Source organism: Crocodylus porosus, unplaced genomic scaffold (genome assembly GCF_001723895.1).
Source record: "Crocodylus porosus isolate Cpor-Errol unplaced genomic scaffold, CroPor_comp1, whole genome shotgun sequence".
In the NCBI taxonomy this organism is placed as follows: domain Eukaryota; kingdom Metazoa; phylum Chordata; order Crocodylia; family Crocodylidae; genus Crocodylus; species Crocodylus porosus.
Genome location: NW_017728909.1, coordinates 21,638,250 through 21,656,727, shown reverse-complemented (window position 1 = coordinate 21,656,727; position 18,478 = coordinate 21,638,250). Strand labels below are relative to the sequence as shown.

Here is an 18,478-nt window from a genome sequence, read left to right as displayed (position 1 = left end):
CCAGAGCACCACGAGTGCTCGTAAAGCCGTGCCAGGGGACTTGCAATGACCTTGGCCAGTTCCTTTAGAACTCTAAGGTGGAGATCATCCGGACCGACTGACTTGAATACGTCCAGCCCCTCCAGAAGCTCCCTAAGTAGTTCCTCGCTAACCCGTGGCCCAGGTGTGCCTCCCCCGGGGCCCGAGGGGGACCCAGCAGGGAGGTGGCTGTTCTGGTCCCTGCTTAGGAAGACGGGGGCAAAGAAATCGTTAAACATATTAGCTTTGCCATCTGGTGTGACGACCAAATTTCCCAAGTGTATCCTGTGGCACTTCATGACTTGTTCAGCACCTTCACTGTCAAAATGTAACACTTAGATCAGGTCGTTTTCTCTAAGACCATTACATTTCTGCTTACTCTAATGTTGTCATTGTTCACAGGCAAAAATGGATGAATTGCAGCTGTTCAGAGGAGACACTGTTTTGCTAAAAGGAAAGAAGAGGAGAGAGGCAGTCTGCATTGTCCTGTCAGATGATACCTGCTCAGATGAGAAGATCCGCATGAATAGGGTGGTTCGCAACAACCTCCGAGTGCGCCTGGGTGATGTGATCAGGTGAGGGCTCCTTTGCCAGCTTGGTGAATCTTCATGCGTTAGCTAAGCAGTTTGTTTTAGCTGGCCTCGTGCTAATTTGGTCAGTAACCGAGAGTGAGTCTTCAGTAAGTACACAGTGTCTCTTGGAGCACATCCTGTGGCTGGGGTTTTAATTTGGTTGACTTTGAACCACGCTGCCGGCTCAAATTTGTATAATGCAGCTGGTATCTTCCATTTTTGAAACTGCATACATGGCTTGGGAACACAAGTCGTACTACTTAAATGGTTTGAAAACTCAACCCCCCACCACAGGAAATTCCTCTTCTAAACTTTAAAGGTTAACCATCGCATTACACCACACCAGGTTTTAAACAGTCTAAGCATTTATAAAAATCTCAATGATAGTTCACTCAGGAGTGGTTCACAATATCATCATTTCCTTTACGAAGTCTGTAGTTCAAGCCCTGAGCTTGTACATGCGATGCAGCAATAGAAGCACCCGTGAAGTGAAAGTGAAAGCGACTGCTAATCTTTTTCATTTTCAAAGCTGATGCACGTGTAAAACAAATTGCTTGAATGTTGAAAATAGGTCAGGATATCAAGTTCATTCCAGTTTTAATTGAAGGGGTTGTAACTCTGGCAGAGATGCTGTGGAAGCCCTGATGCTTGACTTGCAAAGTGGGCCAGAGAAGCACAATGCCATATAGCATAGGCAGCAATGCTGTGTTGACCAGAGAGCTGGAAGAGATGACTTGGAGGGAGTGTCTACCAATGGCTTTAAAGCACAGCAATGTGCTCTGCAGGCTGTTGGCTGCTGCTACTTCAGTGTTCCTAATTCAGCCCTCCAGAAATGTTTGAGGGAACCTTGAAACTCCTGCTGCTTTCACAGGATTTTCAGGCATGACGTCTTGAGTATTTCTCAAGCTCTGCAAAACAGATGTCCTCCGAAGTTCATGGAGCAGAGGAAATAGGAGTTTGTCACGGTCAGAACAGTGCAGTTGGAGAAGGGTGATCGTGGTTTGGCACTTCTTCAAAAGCTAGTGCCTTCCCCATCAGTTCGTTCATGTCCTAAACTTCCAGATCTTCTACATCTCAGCAGGTAATCTGTTGTGTCAGACCATTTAGTACCACCTTAGACCCTGTGCAGTGGCTCTACTTGATGCTTTGTCCTTAACTGTATGGAAGCTTTGAATCCTCCTTGATCTCAAGGTTTGGACAGGGCTGATCCTGCCTCAGACAAGGGTTGAACTAGGTGACCTCTGGAGGTCCCTTCCAGTCTTACTTCTCTATGACTCAGGTTTTTCCTTGCTCATTTCCTTTGCTTGTAAATTGCTTGTTGCATTTCTTACTATAGCCCTGCTTCTGCTGTAATCTCGATTCACGCATTGTTCATTTCCTGATTCATTGTCTCTACATTTCTTCCTCCTCTGGGGCACTTGATCTTTTCCTTCACTATTCAGCTTAAAACCTCTCTAAAATAGAGGTTAAATGAGTATGAGAAGCTATCAAATATTTTCAAGAATGTAGAATACAGCAAGGTTTGGAAAGGCTCAGGCAAACACTAATGTTCTATCTATGAGCTTCCCTCTACGTCGGATTGTTAAGTATCTGGTTACTAGCTGATTACTAGAAACTAGGATCTTCATTTCACAGCGCTACAGATGCTTTTGCCAAGGTTAGCAGTGGGGACTTAGCTCCCTGGTGTTGGGGGGGGGATGAGGAGGGGAGGAGTTTCCATCAGCCCCATTCTTCGCTCCTTTATGATCTGGTCTGCTGCTGCTGTTGACACACAGTAGCTGATGAGTATCCCTTGCTCAGAATGTACAGATGGATAACTAGGAATGGGAGCAGATATCTGCCCAACTTTAGTCTGCTGCTTGCTAAGGAGTCTGTGGAGGAAGAGCAAGAAGCTCGGTTCTCCCAACAGTCAAAGTTCTAGGGGTGAACTGATAAAGATATTTTTTAGGGCCGATACCGATGGAGAGCAGTGTCTGGCTGGTCAGTCTGTTTGGGGGGGAAGGGGCATGGTGGGGGCAGATCGAGGCCCCCCTGTGGTGAGGGAGGGAGTGGGGCTGGGGCTGCACAGACAGAGTAGGGCAGGGTGTGGGATGGCGCCACAGGCAGCTTGGTGGGGGGTGTCTCTTGCTGCTGCATGCACCCCAGGGGAAGTATGGGGAGCATGTGCCCCCTGGATCTGTGCATGGGGCGAAGGTAGGCCCAGGTCTGTGCCAGTGTCTTCCCGGTGCAGGGGCTGGGCCAGGGCTATGTTTGAGGTGGGCAGCATTGACGCAAGGGGGGGCTGCAGCCACCCTGAAATTTGCCATACCCCCTCCTCAGCGCCACTGACTGCCCCGAGTGCAGCGCTGGCCCAGCCCCCTTATCAGGAAGAGGCTGGTGCAGCCCCTGTGTCTGCAGCAGGCAGCCTGCCCTTGCCCCACATGGATCTTGGGGGCATGTGCCCTCCATGCCTCCCCTGGGAGTGCATGTAGTGGCTGGAGTAGTCCTCCTGCCCCGGCTGGGCAGCCCCTGCCGCAGCCCTATTCCTTCACTGTGGGGATCCTGCCCCAGCCCTATTCCTTCACTCAATCTTCCCCTTCCCCTACACAAACTTCCTGGCCAGATACTGCTCTCCAAGCTGCCAAGCTGTGTTCCTGTCTGCACGTATGCTCCGCATGTGCACATGCACATGGCATTTGTTGGCGATGTTATTGGCCACATCAGCCAAAAAAAGCTGATTGTTGATAATGCCAGTTTTCCTTTCGTTGGTGCCAGTACGATATGGACCAATATATAGGTGCACCTCTACAGGGTACGGAAGGTGGCGAGGAGTGGAGAAAAGGGAGCAAAGTGAAAGCCAGAGCTTGCGGAGGCAAAAATGGAAAGGGAGTCATGGTCCTCAGTGTTGGCACAGTTTTCTCTTCCTCATATGTTGCCCATAGTTTTCACCAGGGCCTTGGGGTTCATCCCTTTGTTGTACTTGTGTCTGGTTTGAGGCCTCAGAGGTCCTTCCCAAGCCCTGCAGGTAAAACGAGCAGTATAACTTACCAGTCTGCTTGCATTTCAGCATCCAGCCTTGCCCAGATGTGAAGTACGGCAAACGCATCCATGTGCTGCCAATCGACGACACAGTAGAGGGGATCACAGGAAATCTGTTTGAGGTCTACCTTAAGCCATACTTCCTGGAAGCATATAGACCTATCAGAAAAGGTAATAGCCCATGCTGCTAACATCCCCGGGGGCAAAAAAGTAGTGAGACTAACAGCAAGGAGAAAAGTTCTAATGCTGAAAAGCCTGGTTGTATACATATGTAAATGGGGGTGGGATGTGACTCTGAGGGGCATCTTTGTGATTAGGCGTGCAATTTCTTATCTGGATTCCATGAGTTTTCCCCCCAGCTGCTTGGCTCGCAATAGCATACAGTCCGCTCAGCTACAGAGTGTGTGCTGCTGTTCAACTGCTGATGTCCAGGGCAGGAGAGGATCATAAAAATATGAAGTGAGGTGGGCAGGAAAGTTGTCAGGCTAACATACAGTTTGGGGGTTACAGATTTGGTTGAGGAAGGGAATAGTGTTGGTAGAATAGACCTGCCTAAAGTATTTGCCTTGGAACCGTGTGACTTCTCAATTCGGACACAAAATCCATATGCCATGCATTAAATGCTGGGAAACTAATAGAGTTCAGTGGACTCATTAATGGAGTTGGTGTTTTTCTATTGAGGTCCCCCAGAGACTGGTTCTTGGCCCTTCGCTTGTTAATGACCTGGAAGAAAGCATAACCTCAAAAGTTTGGATGATCCAGAGACTAGGGGAGTGGTAGATAAATGCAGTGAGGTCACGAGCCCTTGTAAGTTGCGTGTGAAAATACAAGACATTTCAGTATAACTAAATATAAAGAAAGTCATGCCTCTTGGAGCAAGAAATGGAAGCTATGCTTCAGAGAGCAGGGCCTCCGCCCTGGGAAAAATAATTCTTAAAGATGTAGAGTTCATAGTGGAACTGAGGTTGACATGAGCTGCCAATGTGAAGCTTTGGCTAAGGCATCTGATGTGGTCCTTAGATGTATGAACAGGGGTATCATGCAAGCAGTTTTTCTTACTCTGTTTGGTTTTTGATATGGTATCCAGATATAGTATCTACACTTGATAATTTGAAGAAGGTTTGTTGAAGAGCCAGGGGAATCATGACATGTCTTTCATGTCTCATGAAATCTATAAATGCCACTGGCAGGATAAAAATGTGATTAATAGATGGCTCTTCAGTTTAACAGAACAAAGTATAACTGGATCCAGTAGCAGAGGGTTGAGGTTAAATGAGTCAGACTAGTAATAATGTGCACACTTTTAAGTGAAGGGCTGTCATGGTTGAATGAACTCCACCAGGGGACTGTCCATCTGTAGGGGATGTTTATGCCGTAGGGGACTCTCTCCATCGAGGGCAATTTCAGTCAGGGTTGGGTGTCTTTGGATCTTCTCTGGCTATGCCAGAATGGATTCCAGACACAGTGTTGCCTGCCCTGCTCAGGAGTTAAGCTAGACGATCTCTACCGTCCCTTCTGGCCTTAGAATCTATGAAGAGTCCACGCCAGGGAAGTGGAGAGGAGAATACCCCCCCCTACCAAGGAATCTGGCCAGTTGTGCTTATTGCGTGCATTAAACCTTGCATACAGCTAAGCCAAACACCATTTGTGAAGCAGGGAAGTTCCCTCTTCTGGCCAGGAGTTCCCTTTTCTCTGGTTAGTGGTGAGGAAAGAGAGAAGCTCCAGAGGCTGTCTTCTCTTACATGCTGAGGGCATGCCTGCTTATGCTTGCTCATGAGAGGTAGGCTGGGGTTCCTCCATGGTAAATGCCAATGGGTATGCTCTTACTTCATGCAGGGAGCTTTTTCCTCGATGAATGGACCAGCTACCTTGCATTTAGCACAGAGGAAGAGCGTGTGCGCTGGCAGTTACCACAGAGTAGCTACCCTGCTGTAAATTCACACCCTATCTTGCAAACCTTGTATATGTATGCCCTTGGTGTTGACAATAAAAGAGGATGAGGTGGTGGCCTAAGGAGATGGGTAGGCAGGAGGGCGGTAGTAAGGATGCACTTCCACACCTGAACCTCAGCTTTTGGTAGTCACTTGTATTGCCACCAGGGTCAAAAAGTATAGGGTGCATTGGTTGGTTTGACTCCCTCCAGGAAGAGTCCAGCCTTTTTGGGGGGTTGGATCCTGGCCCTCAGGTGGAATCAGCTCCTTTCAGATGGTTTTTGAAACCAGGTGTGTTGGCTTCTCTTTAGCTTCCCATTGACTGTCAGTTGGGTTGATGCTTTCGGTCTTGATGTAGCTGTCCCTTATTTCCTCTTGTAGCTGCCTGTCCTTTAGTTCCCGAGTTGGATTTTGCATGGCCAGGGAGCTGTACTGGGGATCTGTAGTCTTCACCTTGGGAGCTGGCAGGCTACAGTCTGCCATCACACAGAAATCAGAGTGTAGACTCTACCTGGACCTCATCTGGACAGGGCGTTTTGGCATCCTCTAAGCAGAAAATGCTTCTCTCCTCTGCCTTTCACCATGTTCCTGCTCCAAATTATGGGAACATTAACCAAGCAGGAGGCAGATTGGAGCTGTGACAGCTGTGGAGCATGCTGCATTTGGAATCAACACAGCATTGGCAACTGGTAGCTACAGGTTCCTTTGTGCTTTCTGGTCTAAGCAACCTCTGTCCTGTATGTCCTCCCTGGGAATGGTGCTGGTGGGGGTGGTGTGAGGGTTGACATTGTGCTTACTGGCTGCTATGTGGTACTGAGACGTAGTACTTCTTACAGGAGACATCTTCCTGGTGCGTGGAGGGATGCGTGCAGTGGAGTTCAAAGTGGTGGAGACAGACCCCAGCCCTTATTGCATAGTGGCTCCAGATACCGTGATCCATTGCGAAGGGGAGCCCATCAAACGAGAGGTGAGCTGAGTCCTGGCATAAGATCCTTCCCACTTACCCTTTCTGCGGCAGAAAACCTGTTCATGGAGGAGCTGTGAACACACTCAGTGGCTATTGATAAAATCCAGTTTTGGGGTATAAGCTGCTAGGGGCATGTTCTTCTTTGATCTTCTTCTCCTTCCTATAGGGAGGAGGTGTTTATATGGTTAAGTTTGCCATGAGATTCTGCACTTTACTGTTTCATATTTGATAACGACCATGCATGTGGCAGTGCTTAATGGATCTTCTGGTTCAAAACTTTTAGTTGCCCATAGCACACGGCACACCCAGAATGAATGGCCAGATTCCCATCTCTTCCTCTTGCGGAAAGAGACAAGTTAGGGACCTTAAAAAAAGAATTCCAAAAAATATTTTTAAGTTCCAAACTTGAGATACTTTGGAAGGGGCCTGAACGTCTGTTCACCAGAGCACCCCAAGGGATGACGAGGTTGAACGGTCATAAACTACTGCAAGACCGTTTCAGGCTGGACATAAGGAGGAATTTCTTTACTGTCCGAGCCCCCAAGGTCTGGAACAGTCTGCCATCGGGGGTGGTTCAAGCACCTACTCTGAACACCTTCAGTAGCAAACTGGATGCTTATCTTGCTGGGATCCTATGACCACAGCAGACTTCCTGCTTTTTGGGCGGGGGGCTGGACTCGATGATCTTCCGAGGTCTCTTCCAGCCCTAATGTCTATGAAATCTATGAAATCTTTGGCATGCTCAGCACTTTCTGTAATTGGCCCCCTTTTGAGTTGGGCATCCAAAGTCCAAGATTCTCAGAATCTCAAGTCACTCCTGAATGTCTTTGGCATTTCTGCATAGAGGGTAGCAAGTGTGAAGGTGGTAGGCAGGTGGGCCTGGCTCTCATCAGGCAACCACCATCATAGGCACTGAGAATTTGAAGTGTAAGCATTCACTGTTGATAGTGCCCATGCTCACTCACTCGCTCAGCTGTTTTCTGAATATATGTCCAAATATGATAAATAAGGAGGGTTAAGTTCAGAGACTTGTGATGATGCCATCAACAGTGTGGTTTCTGAACAGTGGGTTGAGGGGTGTTAGTCACAGCTGGCTGTACTCACCAGCAGTATCTGGTGTCTTTGCCTTCCACAGTGTGTGAGAATTAGTAAAATGTTGCAAATAAGGAGCTGATTGCCTGCTAGCCAAGGCACTGAGTGCTGTGTCATACTCCTTGAATAGTAGCTGATCCTTGGCATGTGCCTACTCTCATGAAACTTAGCAATGATCAACTGCTTAGGGAGGCCGAACAGGCAATGAGAGAGGCAGAATTAATAGGTGTCTTCCCACCAATGCTTAAAAAGTTACCTGAAGTTTTGGAATTGTTTGGACATCTGCTTCCAGCATTAAAGTGTGTTGTTAGGTCTCGCTTTGCTTTGACGTTGTACTATGGACCCACTTGGCCTGTACTTAGTGCAGAGCTGATCTTTGTGCTCTGCCAGGCAGGAATAATCCCAGAATAATCCTTGCTGCAAATGTTCCAGCTGTGAGACTCGGTGATGCTTGTGTTGTGTTCACACCGCGGGTTTGCCTGCACTACAGGAGCAGCGTGGCCCAGCACGAATGTTCCTGCTTATACACTCCAGACCTGGAAACCAGCTGGCGAGACCATTCCAGGGTATCTGTCAGTGGCTACTCTCAAGACCATGGTCTTCAGCCTGCTTGAGAACAATCTCTGGCAATGACTCTGGAGAGGCCTCGCCAGCATACGGGTAGGTTTGAAGTGGGTCGGTGAGGTCCCTGGGCACATCTGTGCTGGGACACACTGCTGCCCTGGTGTGGACCTAGATTGGGAGCTGGGATAGTGGGGCTCATGGCAGCATGGTAGAGTGGTGGTATAAAACCTAAGTGTTCAGCCAATTCCTGTCTTGATGCTGCCTCTGGCAGCTACCTCTGTGGCCCACTGAAGCAACATATACCTCGGGTCGGGACTGTGCTGTAAGTGTGGGAAAGCCGAGGGCTTAAGTACAGTTCTAGTTCTGGGGAAGGGAAGTGAGCTGGTGGGGCAGGGCAGTTAAAGCTGGAGTTGGCTTCTCAGTCTTCTGCTGTTTTGCGCCAGGTTGGTAGCAGCATCCATGGTGAGTGATGAAATGAAGGGTGCCAGTCGCCTCTGACCCTTGCACTGAGAAGGTGCCTGTTCAGGGAGTTGGGAATTTGGGCCGAATACTACTTAGCAGGGCATTTTCCTCTTGAAGCCAGTCACAATAGTTGGCCCTTGCGCAGCCCACGTGGGGTAGGTGGCTTCTGGCCCTCCCTGTTCTCCAGTCAGGAAAGTGCAGTTGGAGAAACAGACTTAGACAAGGTTAGAGAGGGAGTCATGGAGCTGGGAGCCCTTGAATGCCCCAGTCTTATTTCTCTGGTAAGCCTCTAGTCCAGTGATTCTCAACCTGGGTGAGGGGGCATCCTGAGATGCCAGATCCTTTCAAGGGTATTGTGCAGTACGAGATGAGTACAGGCCTGGCCATTTACCCCTCTTCTTGCAGAGGGGCTGGGGAAGTAAACACTGTAATAAATAAGCTAATTTTAGAAATTGCCATTGGCAGTCCCTAATGGGTGAGGATGATTGTCTCCCATGCTTGCCTTTATCTGTGGGTCCAAAGACAGCTGACCAGGCCAATCCAGAATCGACAGGTTCTTCTGCAACTCAAGCACATGTTTCTGTGTAGGGTGGATAGCATCTGGATTCCTGATTTGGTCCACGACATGCTGTTTCTACCACTCCCACTTCTGTCTCCTGTTGTCATTGTGAGGTTTCCAAGTACTAAGATCCTTGCAACAAGCTCTTCCTCCATTTGGGATGGTCCCAGGCGATTAGTTTCTCACGAGTTGATGTGGAAGTTGCATTTTTTCAAGTTGGTCTTGAAGATGTCCTTGAAGCCCTTTCTCTGCCCTCCTCTTGAGCATTTGCCTTGGCTGAGCTGGGAGACTAAACAAGCTAGTTTTAGAAATAGGGTGCTGTTCAATTCACAGAAGTTATGGAGGGGTGCCCTGAGTCTCTAAAAAGGTTGAGAACCACAGCTCTAGTCTCGCTGGGGATTCCTAGGACCTAGCTGGCTAAGGAGACTGAACAACTCTTGCTTCCCTTAGGCACTAATTATTTTCCCTCCTGGCAGGATGAGGAGGAGTCATTGAATGAAGTGGGCTATGATGACATTGGAGGCTGCAGGAAGCAGCTAGCTCAGATCAAGGAGATGGTAGAGCTCCCTCTCAGACACCCTGCTCTCTTCAAGGCCATTGGTGTGAAGGTAAATATGTTGCTAGTGCTCTGCATGTCTGGTGACTCGTTTCGTGCTGCCAGTCTCTTCTTTGGTCCTGCCAGTAGGCTCTGAGTGGGTAGCCTGTGACCTTTCTTGCTGCTCTGCAGGACCCTAGGATTTCTAACACAATAACAAGCTGGAAACTGTAGCCTGTGGCCTAGTGCTTGTCCCTCTGTGGACTAGTTGGAAGGGCAGTGTTTTGCTTTGGAGAGCCCAGCTAATTAGTGGGCAGCCTTTTGTTTCTGTGCAGCTTTAACATCTTTCCAGCCCTAGTTTTGAAGGATTTTAGGAGTGCTGATGACAGCCCATTACTGTTGCATGAGCTTGCATCAGAGCTCTGAAGCATTCTCCACATACCCTTCAGGTTCCAAGTTTAAAATTAGCTTACTAACGCAGCCCCTTCTTGCCCTCAGCCTCCCCGTGGGATACTGCTGTATGGTCCCCCTGGCACTGGTAAAACCCTGATTGCTCGTGCAGTGGCCAATGAAACTGGAGCTTTCTTCTTCCTGATCAATGGTAAGTAAATGGCAGGAATGTCTTCTGCCCAAAAACTCCTTTATGCCAATCACAGGAAACATTCGTTTGGCTCTGGGTAACAGGAAGCATTGAAGCTGCTTTTGAAGTGCCCTCAGCAGGGTAGATCCGCCTCAACTGAAGTGTTTTCTTACCTGTTTCAGACATGTCTCCTGAGATTTCCAGCTGAGAAGCCTCCAGAGTGTCAGTTTAGAGTGATCTAAAATCTTGTGGATAAGAATTGTAAGGTGGTTTGGATTGAGGGCACCCAACTCTCCATCCATGAGTCCAGTTTTTTCCGTCTGCCTGAGGGTGTTGATAGCGAGTGTGGGTGGGTTGGGGCTCAAACACCCAGCTCTGGAACATGTCTGGAGGGGGTCCTAGCTTCTGCTAGTTGTGGCATTCAGGAGGTGTTCATAAGTGACTGTCTGGCTGTTCTCCGAGTTTGTTCTTGATGCAGGGAGTTGTTCTTGCTTCAATCAACTTCCACGAGGAGGCGCTTTCCCCAGAGCTGTAATTAGAGCTTCATGCACTAATGAAAGGGGCAAAACTTCTAATTAAGCCCCTTAACGTGATCACCAAAGGCCCATATCTGTATGGGCTGTGGTGCATGGTTTATATCCAGCAATGTCCTGGTAATAGTCAGATCTTTCTCTTTGCTCAGTCTCCTCTTCCTTGGGCTTAAGACTGTAGCTTTTTCACAGATCTCAGATTACTTCAAATAGTCTTGAGAGTGAGAGCAGGAGAAGGTGCCATGCTGTATAAGGGGCAATGTGGGGAAAACAGCCCTAGTCTGACTCTTCACTTCACTTTTTTTTTTTAAGGGCCAGAATATTTAAACATTAAAATCCTTTGGGTATATGTGATAAACCTACCCAGTCTAGGTGCTGAGGGGATATCTGGGCACAGCACCAGCCCTTTCTCTAGAGCAGTGATTCTCAACCAAGCTGCCATGGCACTCTAGGGTGCCTTAGGTCTTTTTGGGGTGTCGCATGGTGTTAGCACCATTAGGTTTGCAAACAAGATTCACAAGATAAACCCAGAGCTTTCTGTTTGAAATCCATAGTTGTGATCTTTCTGACTTCTTTGCAGCAGAAAGGCTACTCTGTTGTGTTTCTGCAGTCAAAAAAGAGTGAAAGCTAAGGGCTGGCATTTTCCAAGGGGGTGCCTAGAGCAGCATTTTTCAACCCGTGAGTTGTGACCCAAAAGCAAGTCACAAGAATATACAAAAGAGTCATGAACAAACTTTAAAAATGGATCCTCTTTTAAAGCAGAAAACATGAGAAACTGGGTTTTTCCTTGCAGGCTGGCAGAGTTCCAGCCTGCAAAGGGCTGCTTCGGGCCCCCCGTACCCCACATCCACTCCCTGCCCTGCATATTGGGGGCTGGGGGGGCAGCAGGTCAGGAGTGAGGGGCACTGGTAGGGCCAGGGGGCTGTTTTCTACTTGAACTATTTGCTGGGTCGGGACTGGCCATTGATGTTTACAAATGGGTCGTGGGACCAAAAAGGTCTAGAGTCTGTCTAGGTTGAGAACCACTGCCCTAGAGGCATGTTGCTGCTGTTCTGTCCTTTTTAGTGGGTGGTTTTGTGAGTCCCAAACATGGAACAAGGTGCTGCTATAGGATAGGAGGGTACATTGAGAGAGCAGTAGAAGTGAGGCACGCTTGGCACCTGCCTGCATGCTGCATCTGTCTCCAGTCACGACTGACAGTTCCTTTGTTTTAACCAGGAAATTCTGGCCATGTCTGAAGAATATTCTGTCTTGGGGATCCATTGCAGCCCCGCTGTCATGGTAGAACCCAGACGGCGAGTCTGTAACACTTTCCACTGTTGCAGGAGATCTTGTCTCTTTCCCTCCCCTTCTCAGGGGAACAATAGCCTTCTGGGACTCAGGTGTTTACAAGAGGGCTGTCCTAGTTGAAGTCTGCTCGGTGTACAAAGGAAGATGCGGTTTAGAAACTCATTTGTTTTAGGAGCCTAAAGAAAAGAAACCTGACCTTTGTTGTGCAAACCATGTAGTCAGAAAGCACCTGTGTTTGATTCCTCTTCTTCTCCCATCAATTTCTTGACCTTGTAGTTTTATGTCTAGAGAAGTAAGTAGCCATGTTAGTCTGCAGTCAGGCAGAAGGCAAGGTAGATTTGCACCTTATAAGTTAACTGAATCAGAAGTGCGTAAACTTTTGTGAGCAACAACTCACTTTGTCAGATGCTAAGAGTGGAGCAGGCTATCACGAGCTGTTGCCTTGAAGGTGTAGGCATCTCTGATTCAGTTCATTCATAAGGTGCAAATCTACCCTGCCTTCTGCCTTGTAGTTTGGTCACTTTTCTTCTAATCATTGCCATCACAGGGAGCCCAAAAGAGGGGAGAGGGTGACATCGAGGAGAAAGGAAAGTTAGTATCTCTTATTCAAATAGAGCGTAGTTAGCTGGTTTGGGATTTTCCTGGCTGACGGCTGAAAGCAGTGTCACTTTCTTAGATATGTTGCTGCAGATTCAGGGAGAAATCCTGGTCTTCATCTCCAATTTGTTTTAAAAAAAATTGCAGAATCCTTGCAGACGAGTCTTGGCCTTTTCTCAGTGGAATGAATGATCTGGTTGTATGTCCCGGTGGCTAGTTGTCTCCTATCCCAAGTGACATCATCTTGCTTCTCTATTGCAGGTCCTGAGATTATGAGCAAGCTGGCTGGAGAGTCGGAGAGTAATCTGAGGAAAGCCTTTGAAGAAGCTGAAAAGAATGCTCCTGCCATCATCTTCATTGACGAACTGGATGCCATTGCTCCAAAGAGAGAGAAGGTAAATGAGGAGTCCCGTTTCTGCAGTGCCTGGCTAATGACAGCTGGACTGACACTTGGTATCTGAATGCGGTATAAATGCAACACCCTAACCTCCTGCTTGGGTTTCAGTCAGAGTGAGGAAGAATCACAGACTTGGATGGGCACACAAGATTAGGCTTCCTAGGAGCGTGAGGATTTTGCTAACATCTGGTCTAGGGCAGCTGCTACACAGGATGGTGTTACAGGATGGTGTTGCAGGATCATTTGTGTCTGGTCTCTTATAATTGCTGTTTGCTCTTTTTCTTGGTAGACACATGGAGAGGTGGAACGCCGCATAGTGTCTCAGCTGCTGACTCTGATGGATGGCCTGAAGCAGAGAGCACATGTGATTGTTATGGCAGCAACCAACAGACCTAACAGCATTGACCCAGCCCTCAGGCGATTTGGTAACTGGCCTTGCACCCTTTTGTTGTCCATTGCTTTGTTACAGCTTGTTGTTTGCACATTCTCTTGTTGGGAGCATGAAATGATTGATCAGCAGCTCAAATGCCAGATGCTGTTGTGGGTGTGATTTACCAGCTTGCTCACACACCTGTTCAGTGCCTCACTTCAAACTCAGCTGCTTTCTTTCAGCATTTCATAGTGTAATCTCTGCTGGAAGGTTATAAATGTAGGAGGTTGCCAAATGCCTTAATGACAGCAAATCCCATGCTAGGGCCTGGCCTCTGTTTTGTGAGCCCGTCTTCCCTGACTGTTTACTTCCAAACAGTATTAGCCAGAAACCCTGAGGATGCTTGATACACCACTGTGGCTGGGCAGTAACTTAAGGATGGATCCTTAATTTAGAATCATAGAACACAGAAAAGGAGGGTTGAAGGGAGCTCAGGAGGTCACATCTAGTCCAATCCCCTGCTCAAAGCAGGACCAGCCCCAACTAGAGCAGTAGCCTTCAAATTACCCTGTCTTAAAATGAAATGCTGGGACATGGCTGAGGAATTTCAGGCCTGGTTTCAGCACCTGGTGCCAAAAATAAATGTCCACTTAGGAGGAGCAGCTTGTACAGATCTGCATTGCAGACTGCTGGAACTTGAATGGGCCAATGGCCAGTTAAATGCATAACTAGCCTGCTGAGCAAGCAGTTCTGATGGTTGGTTGGGATTGGGGCCTACATTTGCCCTAATTGTTACTGCAGCGGTACCAGTCAAATCAAGAGCCCTTTTTTGCCAGGCTGTGTAACATTAAGCGTGCACAGCTGTGATACCCCATGAATGGCACTCTGGAGAGTTCTGAGAGACTTCAGTCTGCTTCTGAGTACGTATGTGTTTCCTGCCTGTGATGTGTATACACAGGTTGCAGTAAAAGAACTGGGTAAGGGGAAGACTTACCTTCACCTACATATAAGTTGGGCTGTTGGACTGCAGAGGACTGTTGCTAGGTTTCATAATTCCCCTTGTTCTGTTGTCTTCTGTCTAATTAGACCCATATTCTCACTTCCCCTGACTGGCTGAGTCCCTCCTTCTCAAATTGCCAGGATTCTCTGTAGCATCCCTTACTGTAGGTATCCAAGTGCTGGGTTTCTTGGAAGAGGTGTCTGGCCCTGGCCTGCTCTTCAGTGGGGCTGGGGACAGAGGAAGGCAGGAACTGGTACTTGCCTGGTTCCAGAGATGTCAGTGTGCACGTTGTGCTCCCCAGGTCGTTTTGACAGAGAGGTAGATATCGGTATTCCTGATGCCACGGGACGCCTGGAAATCCTGCAGATTCACACAAAGAACATGAAGCTGGCTGATGACGTGGATTTGGAGCAGGTTAGTAACATGTTTCCTAGAAACGTATCTGTGCGAGCACAGGCAGATACTCAGTAGCCTGTGGATGAGCAACAGATGAGCTGTAGCAGTTATGACTGTCACACACCAGTATTTGGCAGGGCAGGAAGGGGTATGTGGGGAATCTTTGGTCACTAGCAGTAGTGGTATGGTTAAGAGCCACTGTGAATGTGGGTGAGAGGGGGGCCATGCCAGAATTGTATGAAATGAATCTGCAGTCACCTGATTCCAGGAACATCTTGACACTAACCTTGGGTTTTACCATTTTGGCTGTCCCATAAGATGCCAAGAATCAGAAGGGCCACATCAGATGGAGCGATCTGAATGTTTGGATGGGGCTGGTGTTTGTGGGAAGCGCACTGGCTATTCTACCAGTCCAGGGAACAAATCATTCCAGTCTTCAAAGCTGTAATTTTAGAACTCGTATTTACCAGTTCTAGATTTCTTTTCTGCCTCTTCTGTCAGAGCCACTCTCTCTTCTGAACAGGGTGATACAGGCTCATCTCATTGACAAGAGAGCAGCAAAGTTCCTGTCCTGTCCTGCCTGTTCTATGGCATTTCCTACTGATTGCATTGATGGCTAGAAGATGAGCACAAACTGCCATTGTGAAGGGTTCCCTTTTAGATTTCTGTGAGTCACGCCTGATGCTTGGCTTTCAGGTGGCCAACGAGACCCACGGCCACGTTGGTGCTGACTTGGCTGCTCTCTGCTCAGAAGCTGCTCTTCAGGCCATCAGGAAGAAGATGGATCTCATAGACTTGGAAGATGAAACCATTGATGCTGAAGTGATGAACTCCTTGGCTGTCACCATGGATGACTTCAGGGTAATGCAGAGATGCTCAGTTTTCCTTCTTGAAAAATCTGTGTCTGCCCATTTCTTGCTTGGAGCCAGCGAAATGCAGTGTGCTAGAATTCACGCAACCCTCTTTTTGTCTCTGCTAGTGGGCTCTGAGCCAGAGCAACCCCTCAGCTCTGCGGGAGACAGTAGTCGAAGTGCCCCAAGTTACCTGGGAGGATATTGGTGGCCTAGAGGATGTCAAGAGAGAACTCCAGGAGCTCGTACAGGTAAGGTGGTGAGGAGCATGTGTGAGAGAGAGACCAGGTCCTTGTTTTAGTTGCTCGTTTAAAGGTTCTACAAAGATCCCTATATCAGCTGTGTAGGAAGAAAGTTACCTATAAATAACAATAAACGAAACAGGCTTGGATAGCCCACTAGCTTAGCAGCTCCATCAGGCTAGTGTGGTTAAGACCCACCAGTTTCTGTAGCCGGTGATGCAGAAAAGTGTGCCTAGCACCATGTGTGGCTGCCTCACTGTTCCCAGTCTGCATGACCAAGTACCTGGTCACAGCTGGGGATGGGCTGTGGCACACGTCCTGAGGTGAGGCTTGAACCCTTGCCCCTGTAGTTCTAGTGAGCTGTTTTAACTGGTTTTCTGCTGTGCTTCTAGCTTCCTAAAAATAGCTCCTGACTAAAGATCAATCCCACAGGCCACTTTCCCACCACAGGTTTTCATCTGTTATTGACTCAACTTCCTGCTGTTTCCTGTCCATGTAACAGTTGAGCCTGTGCAGAGCTGGTTGACTCAACTGGTGCTTCTCTGTAGGTGTTGTGGGTGCTAGTAGGGACAGAGATGTTGGTCTGAGGGAGTCACTGGGGTTCTTGCTGTGTTCTCTGATGTGGACATGAGTGCAGAATCTCAGTGTAGGCACAGCCTTTACATCCCAAGTGCCTGTTCCCAGCTGTTGGACTGGCAGGGCATGTGAAGTAGTCAGGAGCTTTGTATCTGTGTGTGCAGAGCAGGCAGGTGAGTCACCAAGAATTTTCCAGCATCTCGTGAAAAATATTGTCCCTGACGTTTGTGCCAGTCCCAAGGTGCCAAAGTCAGGATCTCCCGCATGCCACTGCCTTCAGTTGCAGGGTGCCGTAATTGAGGCTGATGCTGAGGAAACGTCACTGTCCTCTTGTTAAAAGCACCTGACATCTCTTGCCTGTGCTTCTCTGGCTTTACCATATTCTACCTTTGGTTGCGTTTGAAGTGAGACAGAGCCATCTGCTCTTGCAGGCAGATATTCCCAGTTCAGGCACTTTGGCCGTCTCAGAGTAGATAGCCAGGGTGGAGTGCACTTTCCCTCTTAAATTTTTAGGCAGACTTGCAGCCCAAGAGCAGGCTGTGGTACGCAAGAAGCTTGCCCTGCTTTCTACCCAGGCAGTGCATATGTGAGACGTTTCCAGGGTTCTTCAGGGCCCAGGTGATGCTTCACCTTCCTGAGACATTGGCTTGAAAACTCTAAAGGAAACCAGCTTTTAGACTCCCAGCCAGCAGGGTCCAGGGCAGGATCTGGCTTGACTTGTTACACAGCCAGGACTCACCTGAGTTTTCTCCCTCCTTTAGTACCCTGTGGAGCACCCAGACAAATTCCTCAAATTCGGCATGACTCCCTCCAAAGGGGTCCTGTTCTATGGGCCCCCTGGCTGTGGTAAGACGCTGCTGGCTAAAGCCATTGCCAATGAATGCCAGGCAAACTTCATCTCCATCAAGGGGCCGGAGCTGCTCACCATGTGGTTTGGTGAATCCGAGGCAAACGTGCGTGAGATCTTTGACAAGGTAAGTGGCTTTGCTGTTGACCCTGTGTGTCCTCCCCAGAGTATCGCCCAGCCTGTGGCTCCAGGGTAGGCTGACTGTTGTCACGCAGCCTGGTGTAAACAGGAGCTGTTATCCTGACATTAGAGAATGGGCCAGCTTTCCTGTAGTAAGAGTCCGTCTCTACCTGGTTTGCTTCTGACCCTACCAGAGCCTGTGCCTATTGCGCGATAGATGTTCAGATGTAGTGATGTGGAATAAGGACCCAGTGCTGTGGAAGGCTCTCCCAGTCCCCCACAGCTCTGTCATGAGGTGTATCCTGTTAGCCACTAATTCGTGTAAGGTCCCACAGCAGCTCTGCACCATTGTTAGGCCTAGCAGCACTCCAGTGTGCCTGGCACGCACAAACAAATGTTCTTTATGGTTAGGGGCTGTTTAGTATGGTTCTGGCACTTGCAGTGGGAGGCGCTGAGGGACCATGTGCATTTGCCTTTCCAGGCCCGCCAAGCAGCTCCCTGTGTGCTCTTCTTCGATGAGCTGGACTCCATTGCAAAGGCCCGAGGTGGGAACATTGGGGATGGTGGTGGCGCTGCAGACCGTGTCATTAATCAGATCCTTACCGAAATGGATGGCATGTCCACCAAGAAGAACGTATTCATCATTGGTGCCACCAACAGGCCAGACATCATCGATCCAGCCATCCTGCGTCCTGGCCGTCTGGATCAGCTCATCTACATCCCCCTGCCTGATGAGAAGTCCCGGGTTGCTATCCTTAAAGCCAACCTGAGGAAGTCACCTGTTGCCAAGGCAAGTTCCGAGCTCTGTGCTAGACGTTCTCTTGTTGATTCCTGGAGGAAGCACACTCAGCAAGGGTGAGGGGAGAGGGAAACTGGAGGTGGGGAGGTAGTTTTAATTTGACTCCTTGGGATGAGCTGCACATCATTAAAGGACTGATTGTTCCTAACCCATCACTGAAGAGCC

General features: G+C 48.6%; 1 protein-coding gene across 1 annotated transcript in view; it reads left to right on the top strand.

Annotated features, from left to right (window-relative positions):
* VCP (valosin containing protein) overlaps positions 1-18,478 on the top strand; it is a 27,545-nt gene that overhangs the window by 5,652 nt on the left and 3,415 nt on the right. The window contains exons 3-14 of the mRNA XM_019531886.1: positions 421-593; positions 3,637-3,779; positions 6,376-6,506; positions 9,660-9,791; positions 10,217-10,319; positions 12,977-13,110; positions 13,402-13,537; positions 14,784-14,896; positions 15,575-15,739; positions 15,858-15,980; positions 17,309-17,521; positions 17,996-18,304. Of these exons, the coding sequence (XP_019387431.1) occupies positions 421-593; positions 3,637-3,779; positions 6,376-6,506; positions 9,660-9,791; positions 10,217-10,319; positions 12,977-13,110; positions 13,402-13,537; positions 14,784-14,896; positions 15,575-15,739; positions 15,858-15,980; positions 17,309-17,521; positions 17,996-18,304 (1,875 nt within the window). The remainder of the gene's footprint in view (positions 1-420; positions 594-3,636; positions 3,780-6,375; positions 6,507-9,659; positions 9,792-10,216; positions 10,320-12,976; positions 13,111-13,401; positions 13,538-14,783; positions 14,897-15,574; positions 15,740-15,857; positions 15,981-17,308; positions 17,522-17,995; positions 18,305-18,478) is intronic.